This window comes from Mustela erminea, chromosome 3 (genome assembly GCF_009829155.1).
Source record: "Mustela erminea isolate mMusErm1 chromosome 3, mMusErm1.Pri, whole genome shotgun sequence".
NCBI lineage: Eukaryota > Metazoa > Chordata > Mammalia > Carnivora > Mustelidae > Mustela > Mustela erminea.
The window spans coordinates 118,596,664-118,612,963 of record NC_045616.1 but is presented as its reverse complement, the minus strand read 5'-3'; the positions used below and the strand labels follow the sequence as shown (position 1 = coordinate 118,612,963).

The 16,300-nt window shown below is 41.3% G+C and overlaps 2 protein-coding genes across 9 annotated transcripts in view; one reads left to right on the top strand and one right to left on the bottom strand.

The window, feature by feature from the left end:
* Positions 1 to 946, bottom strand: part of GEMIN5 (gem nuclear organelle associated protein 5) — a 42,378-nt gene extending 41,432 nt beyond the window's left edge. For all 6 annotated transcript variants that reach the window (XM_032337208.1, XM_032337209.1, XM_032337213.1 and 3 more), the window contains exon 1: positions 679 to 946. In XM_032337208.1, coding sequence (XP_032193099.1) covers positions 679 to 844 — 166 coding nt within the window. In that variant the 5' untranslated portion in view covers positions 845 to 946. The remainder of the gene's footprint in view (positions 1 to 678) is intronic.
* A 1,319-nt stretch (positions 947 to 2,265) lies between these two features.
* The window catches only part of MRPL22 (mitochondrial ribosomal protein L22), a 28,369-nt gene continuing 14,334 nt past the window's right edge, over positions 2,266 to 16,300 (top strand). The window contains exons 1-3 of one of the 3 annotated variants that reach the window (XM_032337206.1): positions 2,266 to 2,348; positions 2,431 to 2,473; positions 10,664 to 10,799. In XM_032337206.1, the coding sequence (XP_032193097.1) occupies positions 2,321 to 2,348; positions 2,431 to 2,473; positions 10,664 to 10,799 (207 nt within the window). In that variant the 5' untranslated portion in view covers positions 2,266 to 2,320. The remainder of the gene's footprint in view (positions 2,349 to 2,430; positions 2,474 to 10,663; positions 10,800 to 16,300) is intronic. The other 2 variants (XM_032337205.1, XM_032337207.1) reach the window with 2 other exon arrangements.

Here is a 16,300-nt window from a genome sequence, read left to right as displayed (position 1 = left end):
AGAAATTCCAAGTGCTGGTTCTGGCTCTGCCACAAGACTTCAGCCCAGTCATTTTATCTCCTTGAGCCTCACTCTTTTCAACCGTAAAATGCTGCTGATATCCCTTGATGTTCACAGTTCACAGGCTGAGGAGTGGCTCAAATGAAGAATGTAAAAGTGATTCTTATTTAGATATGGCCAGAGGTCATTTGGGAAAGAATAAATACCTGGCTTGCCATATCCCAAAGTTTAATCAAACCTACTTTGGAGCATGAAAGCATCTGGCTCAACTCATTCATCTTACAGAAACAAGTATGTATTTCCAGGATCTTGCTTTAGGGCCTGGAAGCTGAAGGCAGCCCCTAAACCCAGAAAGGCTCGCGGGGGCCCGCGCGCGCTGCGTTGGGGAGGGAGGCCACAGATGTTTTAAATGCCTGAGTCTACAAAGGGATAACTTCGGTGAGCGAGCGATCCTACGTTGAGAGCGCCAGGAGGCGGGACCGCTCAGCCACAACGTGGTGTAGCTCAATCTTGGAGACGGGGACGCACCTCGGCGTAGTAATGATTGTGAGCAGATCATTCTGCCTACCTGGGCCTCAGTTTGCCCATCTGTAGAGAAAGGTAGCTAGAAACGCCGACCGGGCGCCTCGGGCGAACCCAGAAGGGCAGGAAGGCCGGAGCCCAGAGGTGGGGGGTTACCTCGAAATGGGGGCGTCCCAGGGATCGCGCCGGCGCTCGGGCCCACGCGGACAAGAAAGACAGAGGTCCGCGCTGCGAAGCCGAAGAGGCCCCCGGGCACGGCATCGCTGCATCGGGCGCAGTACCAGTTAGGAGAGGGCGGCAGCGTGCGCGGATCCTGTCCCATGATCACAGGCCAGTAGAGATGAACCAAGGATGAAGCACAGGGACAGACCGTTCGCAGCCCCACGCCGTAGCCGGGAAGGGGGCGGGGTTGGCTTGGAGCCCCGCCTCGCCGGGCCCGCCGCTACGGCGCGCGCCGAGGTCCAGGCCACACCGCGAGCTTTGCGCGCTCTCTCTACCCCCCCATCCCGTCCCCCGCCCAGCCGCGGGCCGGCTGGGAGGGAGGCAGTCGCGAGCGCTGGGCTCTGCCTCCCAGCCTACCCGCGGCCAGAAGGTCTGGTGCAACCTGAGCCTAGCCCGGGGTTAGGCATTCTCAGGTCCTACAGCAAAGTACATAATTAAGGGCTTAGACTAGTGGAGTCACCGCCCCGCGCAAACGTTTTATTTTTGGACCTGTTCAACCACTATCCCATCAACTATTTTTGAACGCTATGTGCCAGGGCACTTTGCCAGCTCTAGAGATTCATTCCAAGCATCTACAACAAGCCAGTTAACAAAAAGATAAAAGTTCGAATCAAATCAAAAGGAAAGAAAGAGTTAGTTTGGGCAAGAGTTAGTCTGGGTGGAAATTCTGGCTCTGAAGTCTTACTATTCGAAGAGGAGCAGAGCAGAGTGACTGTTGATTGAGTGCCAACTCTGTGAAGGGAATTGTATGTGGTTAACTGCTGTGGAGGAGAAGTTTCAGATTTTGCGCGTGCACTCTCCTACTCCTGTATTGCTTGTTTGCATAGGATATGTGAATAGCCGTCCTTATGTAGAGGGGTCAAGCATATATTTTGGCTGTGGGTAGGAGCACCAATTTTGGAGGTATCCAGCCCCAGATTGAATTAGTGGTTTTGCCAGTTGTTGGAGAGACTTTAATCTATCCTAATCTGTTTCCTCATTTGAAGGAAGATGATAATCCATGCCTTGATGGATTGCTATGAGGAATACATAGATTTAGTGAAACGCCTGCCGGGCACATATGGTAGCAAGTTGCCGATGAGTATTAATTTATCTTTTGGAGGTCAGCTTGGAGATTAATATGGGAATTAGTAATCATACTTTGTGTTTGAGCTGTTTGTACTTTGTAGAGCTTTCCACACGATCTCTAGTGATCTTCACAACAAGCCTGTGTTGTAGGGATATTTCTGCTTTGTTGAGAAGAAAACTGAGGCCCACCCAGGTTAGGTGGCTGGTTCACCGTCTCTTTTCTATAATCTTTCCGGCCATTTGTGAGGTGAGGTTTCTCAACCTTTCTTCATCTCGATGAATGTCCGGAAACTCACTAGTTTTGGGCTTTATTAAACTCATTCATTCCCATGCAAGGCTGGCCGTATCACACCCAAAGCGCAGGCGGTGTGTTCGCGGTCTCCATGACAGCATCCCGGGTGTAAATACTGCAGCGTCTCCAGCGGGGGAAGGCAAATTGAGGACTGCGCATGCGCTTTGTCCAGACAGTGCTTGAACTCGGAGGCTCCCGTAGAGTGGGGGGAGAAAGATGGCGGCGTCCGTGCTGGAACGTATGGGTAGGGATTTCTTAGTGGTTTAGGCGCGGTAGAGGGGAGTGGAGGTGGGAGTCTGAATTGACCACTTGTGTTAATGTTTCAGGTACATTATGGATGCAGAATCTGAGGGGCAAGCTGGCCTTAGGGTAAGTCTTTCACATCGGAGTTTCAGAGGGCTCAAGGCCGCCTTCCCAGTTACTGAGCGCCAGTGTGCCACCCACGGCATTGAGGCTCCGGGGCTGGGGAAGCGAACGAGATAGGCAGTCTCTGCTTGGTCACTCCATCATTCCATCGCCGTAGCTCTGAGGGAATCAGGATACCCTGTTTGGGGACGTTGTAAATCTCATCTCTAAATAATCTCTGAACATGGTTACACTCTCCCAACCGTGTTGGGAGCGTCCGACCTTTCCAGTTACCTCTCTGGTTACTTGCTTCGCTGAGCAGGGACTGTGCTATAGATCACCGCGCTTTACAACGTCTCTGGCATTGTGTTAAACGCTTTATATGCATCATCTCATTCTCATAATATCTTGCATAATGTAGGTATCGATGGACCCATTTTTCCGACAAGGAAATTGAAGAGTAAAATGACTTTCCGAAGTCTCCCCGAATCACTGGAAGTTTTAAAGCTTTATACTGTATTCTCTAGAGCATTCTTAGACCTCAGGACAAATGCGTTTCTTTAAGATTAGGGAATGCAGTTAAGTTAGAACTGTCAAGGAGTCTGTCACCTTCTCGTCCCTCTTACCCTCTTATGCAGTACAGCTATTGATAGTTGGAGATTGATAACCTGAGTATAAATTATCTGATTGGCGCATTTGTTGGAATTTATTTTGGTTTAGTTCATAGGCTTCCGGGACAGATAAGTTGGGTGTGTATCCACTTTTTAAACTGTATGATTTTGGAAAAGTTACTTCTCCTAAGTTTTAGTACACATGCTAGGAGAGTAATATTAGTACCTATGTCATAGATTTTTTATGAGGATTAAATGAGGTAATGCATATTAAGTATTTAGTATTGTGTATGGCATGTAACAATCCCATTCTAAATTCTAACTGCCATTACTGTTTTAATCATTATACATTGTTACTGAGTTCACATTATATTTAGCTCTGTTTCCAGTTATTTGGTCAGGAGACCCAGGAGGTGGGCTAGAGAAGAAAATAGGAGGCAGTGCCCCTTAGGATTTGTCTATACTTTGCTTTTTTTTTTTTTTTTAAGATTGTCTCTTATTATTCCATCCTAGCTATGCTAATTTACATACTTCACCTGAATATGCTGTTATTTATTTGCTTCTTGGCTTTCATGCTGTGCCTTCACTTCCTGTCTATAATATGAGTTCTAATTATTTAAACCCTGTTCATATGTTTCTTATGTAGATAAATCTCAGATCTCACTGGAAAGGAAAGAAAATTAATCTCTTCTTTTATTTTTTAATTTTCTTTTCTTTTTTTTTTTTAAGATTTTATTTATTTATTCGACAGAGAGAGATCACAAGTAGGCAGAGAGGAAGGCAGAGAGAGAGGAGGAAGCAGGCTCCCCGCTGAGCAGAGAGCCCGATGCGGGACTCGATCCCAGGACCCTGAGATCATGACCTGAGCCGAAGGCAGCGGCTTAACCCACTGAGCCACCCAGGCGCCCTAGATTCCATATTTAAGAAAAATCATAAGCTATTTGTTTTTGTTTTGTTTTGTTTTGTTTAAGATTTTATTTATTTGACAGAGAGAGATCACAAGTAGACAGAGAGGCAGGCAGAGAGAGAGAGGGAAGCAGGCTCTCTGCCAAGCAGAGAGCCCAATGTGGGACTTGATCCCAGGACCCTGAGATCATGACCTGAGCCGAAGGCAGCGGCTTAACCCACTGAGCCACCCAGGCGCCCTAATCTCTTCTTTTAGCACGTGTGTCTCGAATAGTGGCTTCATGTTATGTTTTTGTGCCCTTTACCATTTTGTATACCCTGGATAAGTATGAACAGTTCTCGTTTCTCTTTATAGTTCCAGGTTAGGGTCTTGCACAAAGTGAATATTTTGTTAATGTTTGTTGGCTTAAACTGTCCTGCCCAGACTTACACTTAGCAGCTCTGAGCAAGCAACTTAAGCAGTTTGTTTTCAGTCTTTTTATCTATGTAATACAGGATTTTGCTGAATAATCCCTAAGGCTCTTTTTAGCCCTGAAGTTAAATACTTTTATGAATCTGTATTCTGGACTTTCTTTTTTAAAATATTTATTTATTTATTTTAGAGAGAGATGGGAGGGGCAGAGGGAGAGGGAGAGGGAAAGTAAATCCCAAGCAGACTGCCCATGGTGCATGGAGCTGGAGGTGGGGCTTGATCTCAGGACCTTCAGATCATGACCTAAGCCTAAATCAAGAGTCAGACACTTCACTGACTGAGCCACCCAGGCTCCCTGAAAATCTGGCTTATTAACCATCCACATGGGTATGACATAACAAGAACCTTTTGGAACAGAGAATTCATGCTCCTTAGTTTGCAAAATCCCTTGTCTGCCCTTCCCCACCCCCCTTTTTCCTGTCACTTTAGCTAATAATGACTTTCATCTGCGGGCAATTTTGCCTCCATACACTACCTTCAGCCCCAGAGACATTTGGCAATGTCTGGAGACATTTTTGGTTGTCACGACTCAGGCAGAGGGTGCTATTGACATTTAGTGGCTAGAAGTGAGGAATTTTACTAAACATCCAACAAGACACAGTACAGTCCCCCAACAAAGAATGATCTGGCCCAAAATGTAAATATTAGAGAGGTTGAGAAACTTCTGAGTTTGTCATGGTTCAAAGTTGCTGGAATTTCTTTTTTGTTTGTTTGTTTGCTAAACTCTTGTTTCCTTGTTTGATTGTCCTTGACTTTCACAAAATGAAATTATATTGAGTTATGATAATAATGTATCACTTCAGTCCTTTATTTTAGATTCTAACTGAGGCAAGATTAGAGAATGTTCTTTTATTTCACTCTCAAGTGTGCGATTAACTTAATGTTAGCTGAAGTAAATTGAGAATGAAGAATTTTTTTACCTGGTGCATGTAATAACAGTAACACGATAATCTCATGTTGAGCCAGAGGCCAGTATTATCTTCACTTGGGATTTGGGAGTACCAAAGTTCAAAAGTTCAAAATGAACTTTGAGCAATAGATAGGAAGTATTGTTTCTCAAATTGTGACTTTTAAAAAAATTTTTATTTATTTGGTACAGAGAGAGAGAGAGAGCGCACGTGGGTATGAGCTGTGGTGGGGTGGCAGGCAGAGCAGACTCCGTGCCAAGCGGGAAGCCTGATGTGGGGCTGGATCCCAGGACCCTGGGGTCATGATCTGAGCTGAAAGCAGATGCTTAAGCGATTGAGCCACCTGGGTGCCCCTCAAGCTGTGACTTTAGAAACTCAGATACTGTTTTATCTGAATTCTTAATCCTAAAGTTGGCTTTGTGTCTGCAACTTTTCCATGTCTAATGACTATGGGAAGAATTTGAAAAGTGACACTCAAACTGAATCCTTAAATATTGGTAGATGGAAGACATGAGAGTAACAGGAGTAAGGAAGTTCATATGCTAGTCTCAGTATACCACCTACTTTATTTTTTTTTTAAATTTTATTCATTTATTTGACAGATAGAGATCACAAGTAGGCAGAGAGGCAGGCAGAGAGAGAGAGAGAGAGAGAAGGAAGCAGGCTCCCTGCTGAGCAGAGAGCCGATGTGGGCTCGATCCCAGGAGCCTGGGATCTATGACCCGAGCTGAAGGCAGAGGCTTTAACTCACTAAGCCCCCTAGGCACCTTTACCACCAACTTTCTGTTTGAGGTCTGACAGTTTAACCACAGCATGGGCACCCATGTGTACAGACAGCATGTATATACAGGGACTTCAGAGAGTTGGTTCAGGCCTACCTTCCTGAAGCTAAAAGGACTTGAACTTCCCAATAAATGAAAGGATATAATAAATATCAGTAATGATACTTGACTTTCAAAATGAAAGTTAACTAAAAGTTAGTCCTGGATGCCTTTCATTTTTTTAAAAAAGGTTTTAACTAGTTTTGATTCTTTAGAATGCCAACAATGAACTAGGGTGCTAGGCAGACTTAAAATTTAATGTTTGTTGGAAAAAATTTTACAGAAGGAAATGGATTTCAGCAGTAACTCAGGTTCTCCTTTGTTAATTCCACAAATTTCCTTTTCTTGAGTTCATTTTCTCTAGTGAGTCTTCATGGTATTTCTTACTTAAAAAGGTCTCAAAAGTTGTAGGTTTTGAATTAGGTAGTTAAGCGTTGAATTAAAGATTTTTGATATACTTTATAATTTCTTCATTTTCTGCTTTAATTTGGTATTATTCCAACAGTCGATCAGGAGAGAGCTTTTGATTTAATACACTCCTGAATTAAGTGCTGTGTGTGGAGTAATTTTTTTTTTTTAAAGATTTTAGTTACTTATTTGACAGAGAGATCACAAGTAGGCAGAGAGGCAGGCAGAGAGGGAAAGGGAAGAAGGCTCCCTGCTGAGCAGAGAGCTCGCTCGATGCGGGGCTTGATCCCAGGACCCCGAGATCATGACCTGAGCTGAAGGCAGAGGCTTAACCCACTGAGCCACCCAGGCGCCCCTGGAGTAATACTTTAATTTGATTATAGTTGTTTAGTATTTGCTTGATAATTCATTTTATGAGCCAGTTGAGCCCTGAAATTATTGTAGGTATTCAGACATCTTTGTCGTTATTTATTCATAATGTATTTAATTTATTAAGCACCATATTTAATTCATTGAATATGTATTGATTTGAATATAAGACACTGTGCTAGATATGATGGATACAGAAAGCACAGGTCTTACCCTTGAGCATTTTTTCAGACTGGTTGGTGTAACTGATTTCATTGAAGAAGAATTAAATAGAAGCCAAGGGATTTGTGTTCCTGTAATCCTGTGTCAACCATGGGATTCAAGATAGAATTAAGGTTCAGAGAGCCCCTAGAGATGATGTACTCCAATTCCTCTTTTCATAAAAAACTGGAGGCCCAAAGAGTTGATGAACTTAGTGTACCCCTGAATTACAGCAGCACAGAAGCAAGCAGTCATGATTACAAACTTGAGAAGAAGGTTTGAAATTGTGTAATAAAAGTTTACAGTTCACAGTGTTTAGTTTTTTAGAGAACAGGAGAGAGGAACTCTTCAGAGGGTCTAATTTAAAATAAATATTAATCAGCGTTTTTCATGTGCTGGGCACTCTAGGGTGCAGTACATTAATTATTTATCCACCAGCGACAGAATAAAGTGGGCATTATTCTTCTCATTCTAAAAGTAATAACATCAATTTTATTGAGCCCTTTTAAGTGTCAGGTTAAGTATTTTACTTAAAGTATCTTATTTGAGCTCCTTAAGAAGCCTGTGAGGTAATTATGGTTATTATTCCATTTACCAATGAGAAAACTGAGCTCTGGAAAGTTACGTGACTTCCTTAAGGTCATTTATATCATATTAGAGTTAAGATTTAGACTCAAGTTAATTGGAGAGGGAGATGAACCATGAGAGACTATGGACTCTGAAAAACAGTCTCAGGGTTTTGAAGGGGAGAGGGGTGGGAGGTTGGGGGAGCCTGTTGGTGGGTATTATGGAGGGCATGGATTGCATGGAGCACTGGATGTGGTGCATAAACAATGAAATCTGTTACACTGAAAAGAAATTAAATTAAAAAAAAAAAAGATTTAGACTACGGTTTACCTGATTCCACCGTCTCTGTTCTCATCCCTTGGCTTATAGTTTTGTTTTGTTTTGTTTTGTTTTTAGGAAATTCTGCTAACATCATGTATCCTAGTCTTGTGCTTTTCAGTTAAAATACCAAAACCTAAATGTGGATGGCAAGGGTTTTGGCAAGTATTTTGATGGTACTGATCTTAATATCAGGATGTAAAATGGTGAACTTGAGGTAGAGCAGGAGAAATGAGCTAGGAGGAAAATAGATTTTTTTAAAAAAGATTATATTTATTTATTTGACAGACAGAGATCACAAGTAGGCAGAGAAGCAGGCAGAGAGAGAGAGGGGGGAAGCAGGCTCCCCGCTGAGCAGGGAGCTGGATGTGGGGCTCGATCCCAGGACCCTGGGATCATGACTAGAGCTGCAGGCAGAGGCTTTAACCCACTGAGCCACCCAGGCGCCCCAGGAAAATAGATCTTTAAAGTTCTTTAGTCTGGGGGAGCCTGGGTGATTCTGCTCCCTACTCAGTGGGGTGTCTGCTTCCGGATTCTCTCTCTTCCTCTGCTCCTCCCCGCTGCTCACGCTTGCTTGCCTTCTCTCTCTCTATGAAATAAATAAATCTTATAAAAAAATTCTTTTTAGTCTGAATGGTGTAAAAACTAAAAACAAAGGCCTTGCTAAGTGTATTATCCAGTTGCATAAATTGTGTGAAAATCTGCCAGTTTACAACAATTTTGAATATTTAAGACTGGGTTGAATATTTACTTGGTATCCATGTGCTGGATATTGTCCTTCTTGCTAGATTACAGAGGATGGTATACTTGCCCTCAGAATGCTCAGATGCACATTTACTACAGGAACTCATTCTTCTACAGCCACCTTCTAGTACCATCGTCCCAACTCGCTGCTGCATGGCTGGCAAGAACAGAGTACGAAGATAGTGGGGAGAATGGTTGGTTGTCTGGGAGAAGGGATCAGTCCATGCCTTGCATTCAGGTGACATTTGAGCTGGAACTTAAAACAGGATAAGCGTTTCATTCAGGAGATGATGATTGAGGAAAAATCAATATAATCAAAAGTATAAAGATATGAAAGTATGTGGTTTGTTCAGAGAACAAGGAAAGTTTGTGTGGCCAGCCCATAAGGTGAATGAACCAAGATGGCCAGGGTTCGATTAGAAAAGGTCTTCTGTGTCTTACTAGGAATTTAGACTCTGTATTCTGCACAGCAGGGAAACCCCCAAGTCTGTGTGTTATTTGGATATATCCAGACATTTAAAGACCGCCCCCCCGGGGGCGCCTGGGTGGCTCAGTGGGTTAAAACCTCTGCCTTCGGCTCAGGTCATGATCCCAGGGTCCTGGGATCAAGCCCCACATCAGGCTCTCTGCTCAGCGGGGAGCCTGTTTCCCTTCCTCTCTCTCTGCCTGCCTCTCTGCCTACTTGTGATCTCTGTCTGTCAAATAAATAAATAAAAATCTTTAAAAAACAAACAAACAAACAAAAAGACCGCCCCCCCGCCAATTGGGGGAAGTAGATAATATGATGAACTTATCAACCAGCTTCAACTCATGGCCAATCTTGTTTTATCTATGGCCCCTACTATCTCCCATATATATGTATATATTTTAAGATTTTATTTATTATTGGACAGATCACAAGCAGGCAGAGAGGCAAGCAGAGAGAGAGAGGAGGAAGCAGGCTCCCCGCTGAGCAGAGAGCCCGATGTGGGGCTCTATCCCAGGACCCTGAGATCATGACCTGAGCTGAAGGCAGAGGCTTTAACCCACTGAGCCACCCAGGCACCCCCCCCATCATATTTTGAAACAAATCCCAGATACCATATTATTTAATTCATAAATATTTCACTATATATCTCGTTAAAAAGTATCAAATAGCCAGTTAATGTTCAAATTTCCAATGGTTAAATAATTGTTGTATTTTTAAAATTGCAATCAACATTATTGAAATTAGTTGATATTTTAAGTCTCTTAATCAGTAGGTTCTTTATTTAGCTCTTTATTTTTCCCCTTGTAATTTATTTGTTGGTGAAAGTAGACTGTTTGTCTTGTAGAATTTGTACAGCCTGGATTTTGCTGAGTGTATGCATCTCATATTGTTTAACAAGTTCCCTGTCTCTGCATTTCCTATATTGAATCTAGAAGCTCCATTAATTCAGGTTTATTTCTTGCAGAAAGACTACTTTGTGGATGGTGGGTAAGGATTTCTTTCCTAAGGAGGCATGTGATGCCAGCTTTATCTATTAATAGGGTTTACAAAACACTGTGATTTGTCTTGCCTACTCCACAAAACGGGAATCCCACAGGTTAAGTTAGGAATCTAATGTATGCTTCTGAAAAGTCTGTTTTAGGACTGAGCTGGCTTATATTAGAGAGTCGGTATTTTTTGGCCAGTCAGGGCAAGAGATCTTGAGTTAATATCTGTTTATTATTTGACTTATGCTGGTTATCAACTTTTTACTCTTAGCTTTCAGTGAACTAGTTCTTTATGGTATTTTATGTAAAATTGTTCTCTGTTAATGAACATCTAGACTGTTTCCACTTTGATCCTTAAAGAGTTTGGATCAAAATGGAGCTGATGTGGTTCAGGAGATTCGTGGAAAAGACTCTGAGTGTCTTTTGTTTTATAGGCTTCTTTCATCTCATAATGTGTTACCCCAATCACATATCCATACAAGTGGGTCTCTGGATATTTCTCGAAAATGGGAAAAGAAGAATAAAATTGTTTATCCTCCACAGTTGCCTGGAGAACCTCGGAGACCAGCAGTAAGTTTGTGGGTAGAAATAATCTCTTGGGTTGCCTGGGTGGCTCAGTCATTTGGGCATCCAGCTCTTGGTTTCAGCTCAGGTCAGTCTCATGGTTGTGGGATTGAGTCTGCATGGTGCAGTGTGGTGCAGAGTCTGCTTCAGAGTCATTCTCCCTTTCCCTTTACCTTCTCCTCCTCGAGCACATGCTCTCTCGCTCTAAAAGAAATGAAATCTTTTTTTTTTTTTTTAAGAAATTATCTCTTAGAGCACTTATTCTTATGTGGCTAGCATTGATTTATTGTTCTACATGAAGAAAGGGAAAAAATACACCACAATTTGTGTGATCATTAGATTGACGCAGAGGACGTTCTAGATTTATCTTCTTGGAGTTTTTATTTTTTTATTTTTTTAAAGATTTAATTTATTTATTTGACAGAGAGAGATCACAAGTAGGCAGAGAGGCAGGCAGAGAGAGAGAGGAGGAAGCAGGCTCCCCCCTGAGCAGAGAGCCTGATGTGGGACTCGATCCCAGGACCCCAGGATCATGACCCGAGCCGAAGGCAGCGGCTTAACCCACTGAGCCACCCAGGCGCCCCGTCTTCTTGGAGTTTTTAAAGATTGTCTGTGTTTTACTTGTTTGCCTTGACTTAACCTTCTGTTTGGGGGCCTTAACTCTGTAACTAAGTTAATAGCTTGAGACATACTGACAGATTTTGGATTCCTTTCAGAGATACTGAGGTTTTGTTTTGTTTTTTTAAAGATTTAATTTATTTATTTGACAGATGGAGATCACAAGTAGGCAGAGAAGCAGGCAGAGAGAGAGGAGGAAGCAGGCTCCCTGCTGAGCAGAGAGCCTGATGTGGGGCTCGATCCCAGGACCCTGGGATCATGACCCTAGCTGAAGGCAGAGGCTTTAACCCACTGAGCCACCCAGGCTCCCCAGAGATACTGAGTTTTATCTCATTTTTAGCTGCTTGGAATTCTTGGACCCTCTCCAAACTGCTTGTGAGTGCTCTAGTCTGAGATACAAGAGTAATTTCTAGCTTAATGTGAATTTGCTGTAGAATACAAAGGCATCTGTTAAAAAGCTTAAACAAGTAATGATAGCATAAACAAGATGGAAGCATTTGAATCCTTAAGAAAATAAATTGTGCTTCAAAATAGATTAATCAATTAATAACATTAATACATTCAGTGGTGTTAATTATAAATCATTCAGTTCAGAAAACATTTAAAGGCCTTTGGGATTTAAGGCTGGTGTATAATCAATATCATCTAAGTAATGTCATTTGCTTAGTTTTTATATGGATTTGACAGCTTGCCTTTCATTAGGATTCAATTTGTAAGTATTGGTCTAAGTTAGTACAGTTTTATGTTTTCTTTTTTTTTTTTCTTATTTAGGGGAGTTAATTTATTGATTTAAAGAGCTCCCCCCTCATTGGGGGAATAGAGATGCTAATAGTTTAAACAAATAACTTTCTAACTTTCATATTTTATTTTTCCATCAGAACTTAAAAATTAGATTTGTGACAGAATGTGTGCTGTTAGGTATTAATTCCATTTTATAATTAACCAAAGTTTAGGAAAAGTTACATATTTCTACAAATATAAATAAAATATTTCCTATTACTATTTTTTTAAGTTTTTTTTTGACACAGAGATAGAGAGTACAAGTAGGTAGAGCAGCAGGCAGAGGTAGAGGGAGAAGCAGGCTTTCCACTGAGCAGGGAGCCCGATGCGGGCCTGGATCCCAGGACCCTGAGACCACTATCTGAGCTGAAGGCAGCCACCCAACCAATTAAGCCATCCAGGCGCCCTATAAAAAATATTTCTTATTATTAATGAGCTTTCTTTACTTCTTGCTTGAGCTCTTTGAACTTAGATATTAATTGAGAAAGAAATCATAACAACATTTGACAAGTCCAGAATCTAAAAGCAAACTTTTGAATTTATAGTACTAGTCTTTTTGAATATTAAACTAAATGCACTTCAGGATATATCTCCAGTGGCAAAATTCAGGTAGTTAATAGTAGATCACAGATTTTGTTTGTGTGAATAATCCTTTTGGGAACAAACTGACTTTTAGAAAATACTTCAACATTTTCTGACTTTAAATAGTGCTTGTTAAATTGACTTGGTACATCATTTATACCTTTTATGATTGAAATATTAATGCCTTTCATTAAATACTAGCTTAATAATGGAGTACTTTGCACACCTAGCCACATGGTTCTTATACTGTCATTATGTGCAGTGTGACCTTGCCAATCTGCTAACTGCAAACATTTTAAAAATTAGTTTTATCTCTAATTTAGAAGGGGGTCAGACAGGGGTGCCTGGGTGGCTCAGTGGTTAAATGTCCAGCTCTTGGTTTCAGCGCAGGTAATGACCTCAGAGATGTGAGATTGAGCCCAGAAGTAGGCTTTGCCCTCAGAGGGTGTCTGCTTAAGATTCTCTCTCCCCCTCTGCCCCTCTTCATGATTTGTGCTGTCTCATGAATAAATAAAATCTTAGAAAAAAAATCAGGAGGAGTCAGGTAATATTTACCATTCTAACTCATTCTGATCTTCAGCATTGAAATATACAGTTAAAGTGGAGTGGATCAGGGGCGCCTGGGTGGCTTAGTTGGTTAAGCATCTGCCTTTGGCTCAGGTCCTGACCCCAGGGTCCTGGAATTGAGCCCCGCATCGGGGTCTCTGTTTGTTGGGGACCTGCTTCTCCCTTTCCCTTTGTCCCTTCCTGCTTATGTTCTTTCTCTCATTTCTCTCTCAAGTAAATAAATAAAATCTTTAAAAAAGAAGGACAGTGGATCAGTCATGAGTAAATCTATAGCAGTAAGTTAAAATGAATGTCACCAGTTTAGGTATGTTTTAGGCCATTCCTATTATCTTTAAGTTTATTTTCCCAACTTAGCTAGCCCCAATTTCCAAACAATATAGAATCCCATGTAGACTTTTTTTTTTTTTTAAAGATTTTATTTATTTGTTAGAGAGAGAGAGAGAGAGACAGAGAACAAGCACAGGCAGACAGAGTGGCAGGCTAGAGGCAGAGGGAGAAGCAGCCTCCCTGCCGAGCAAGGAGCCCGACGCGGGAATCGATCCCAGGATGTTGGGATCATGACCTGAGTGGAAGGCAGCTGCTTAACCAACTGAGCCACCCAGGCATCCCACCCAGGTAGACTTTTATCTTACCTGTGGCTTCATCATGGTGAAGAAAATGAGTCAGAAATTAAATGGCTTTATTCATAATAGTCAGCCCTTGTTAGTTTGGGCTTGGGTTTACTTTTGCAATATCTATGAAGAAAGCTATGTTAAATAAACTAAAAATATAGTGAGCCTATATCAAAACTGTTTGAACAACCCTTTCAGTAGGAGGCATGTTTTAATTTATTGATTGACATACTGATAGTAAGTCATACTTATAAGTCATGTGAATCCCATAAGGCTCTAGTTTGGATTCTTACTAGGTGACACTTTTTTCCCCTGAAGATTTTATTTATTTATTTATCTATCTATCTATCTATTTATTTATTTATTTATTTGACAGAGATCACAAGTAGGCAGAGAGGCAGGCAGAGAGAGAGGGGATGTGGGGCTCCATCCCAGGACCCTGAGATCATGACCTGAGCTGAAGGCAGAGGCTTTAACCCACTGAGCCACCCAGGCACCCCTAGGTGACACTTTTTTTTTGAGAGAGAGTGTGGGAGTGGGGAGGTGGGGTAGGGGAAGGGGCAGAGAGAGGAGAGAGAATCTCAAGCAGGCTCCACACCCAGCACAGAGCCCCATGTGAGGCTCAATCTCCTGACACTGAGATAGTGACCTGAGCTGAAATCACAAATTGGACACTTAACTGACTGAGCCACCCAAGCTCATTAGGTCATTAGTGTCATTAGGTGACACTTTTTTTTTTTTTAATCATTGGAGTTATTACATGCTTTTTAAAATTAGTTTTTTAAAAAGTTACTGGTTTAGACATTTCATAATTTAGGCTTAATTTTACTTCATTTGAATTACTACCTTGCATATTGTATCCTAACTTTATCTAATTTACTGTATAAGTTGGTTAATAGTGACATTTAACTGGATTTCCTGACCTCCAGCTCTGCCACTTTATTGATTTGCTATGACAGGTTTGTCTGGTTTATCTTTAGAAAATGCCTTTAGACATTGCACCTGCCTAAAGGAAATGTTGAGCTTTTTTGTTTTAAAAGAGTATGATTGGATAACTTTCTTCTTTTTGGGTAAATACTTGATTCCTTTTTTCCCCATGCTCCTGCCAGGAGTACAATATCTTTTTTACAGAATTTGAAGATAATCATATACAGTTCATGTTTGGAGGTAGCCCATCTTGGGAAACCAAGAATTGAAGGGTTTCTATATAAAAGATTTTATTGTGTATATTAATTTTTGCAGATGAATATTATCAGTCATGACGGTTCTTCTTTCTTCTTCAGTGCTCCGTTGGACACTTTATTGCTGAAAACGTAATTGGGCTGTTGCTACAGTTTTCAGTCTGTCAGCTTCTATTGCAACTGAAGTGAAATCTGCTACATATTAAAAGATGGCCACTTGAGAAACTGCTGTTTCTAAGGCATTTGAGAATTTCTAGCAGGAGTCAGAATGTTAGAAAGTTCTGAGGTCTCCTTGCTATTGTTTGCCATGACAGATGTTTTCTAATTGTTTTAAAGGGGTGATATGGTGTAGTGGAAGGAATGTGGGTTTTATAGTCATAGGAAAACTTTAAAGATACACTTGTCAGACATTGTGTTAGAGACTTCATATACTTCCGGTATGGGACTTTGACTTCCAGCTTTGTCTCTCACAAACTTTGTGGTCTTAGATAAGTCATTTGATTTTTCTGATTTTTTATTTCTGGTTTTTACTTTGTGAAAGGATTATTATTATTTTTAATTTAAATCCAATTAGCCAACATACAATACGTCATTAGTTTTTGATAAGATGTTCAATGATTTTTTTTTAAAGATGTGTTTATTTATTTGAGAGAGTAGGAGAGTGAGCGACCAGAGGAGGGAGGAAGAACAGGGAGAGGGAGAGAATCTCAAGCAGACTTTGCACTGAGTGTGGAGCCAAGCGTGGGACTCCATCCCACCCTTGAGATCATGACCTGAGCTGAAACCAAGAGTCTGGTGCTTGAGCCACCCAGGTGCCCCTATAAAAGGATCATAAAGTGTTTTCTTTCCCAACTCTAGAGTTAGATCAAATGAAATAATGGGCTTGAAAAGTACTCTGTTAACTGTAAATTATATAATCAATGATTGATTAAAAAAAATGAAATGGGATGTCCTTACTACTCTAAATAGAAGATAATAAAAACTGGCATTTACTAAGATCTTACCAGGTACTAGGCACTGCAAAATGCTTTCTTTTCATAGATTATTTTCTTTAATTCTCAGTGTATTTTTATGAGGTTGGTATTATTATCTTCATTTCAAGGAAGAGGAAACTTAGGCAGAGAGGTTAAAGAGCTTGGGTTCTGTAGCCAGCAGATGAGAGAATTAG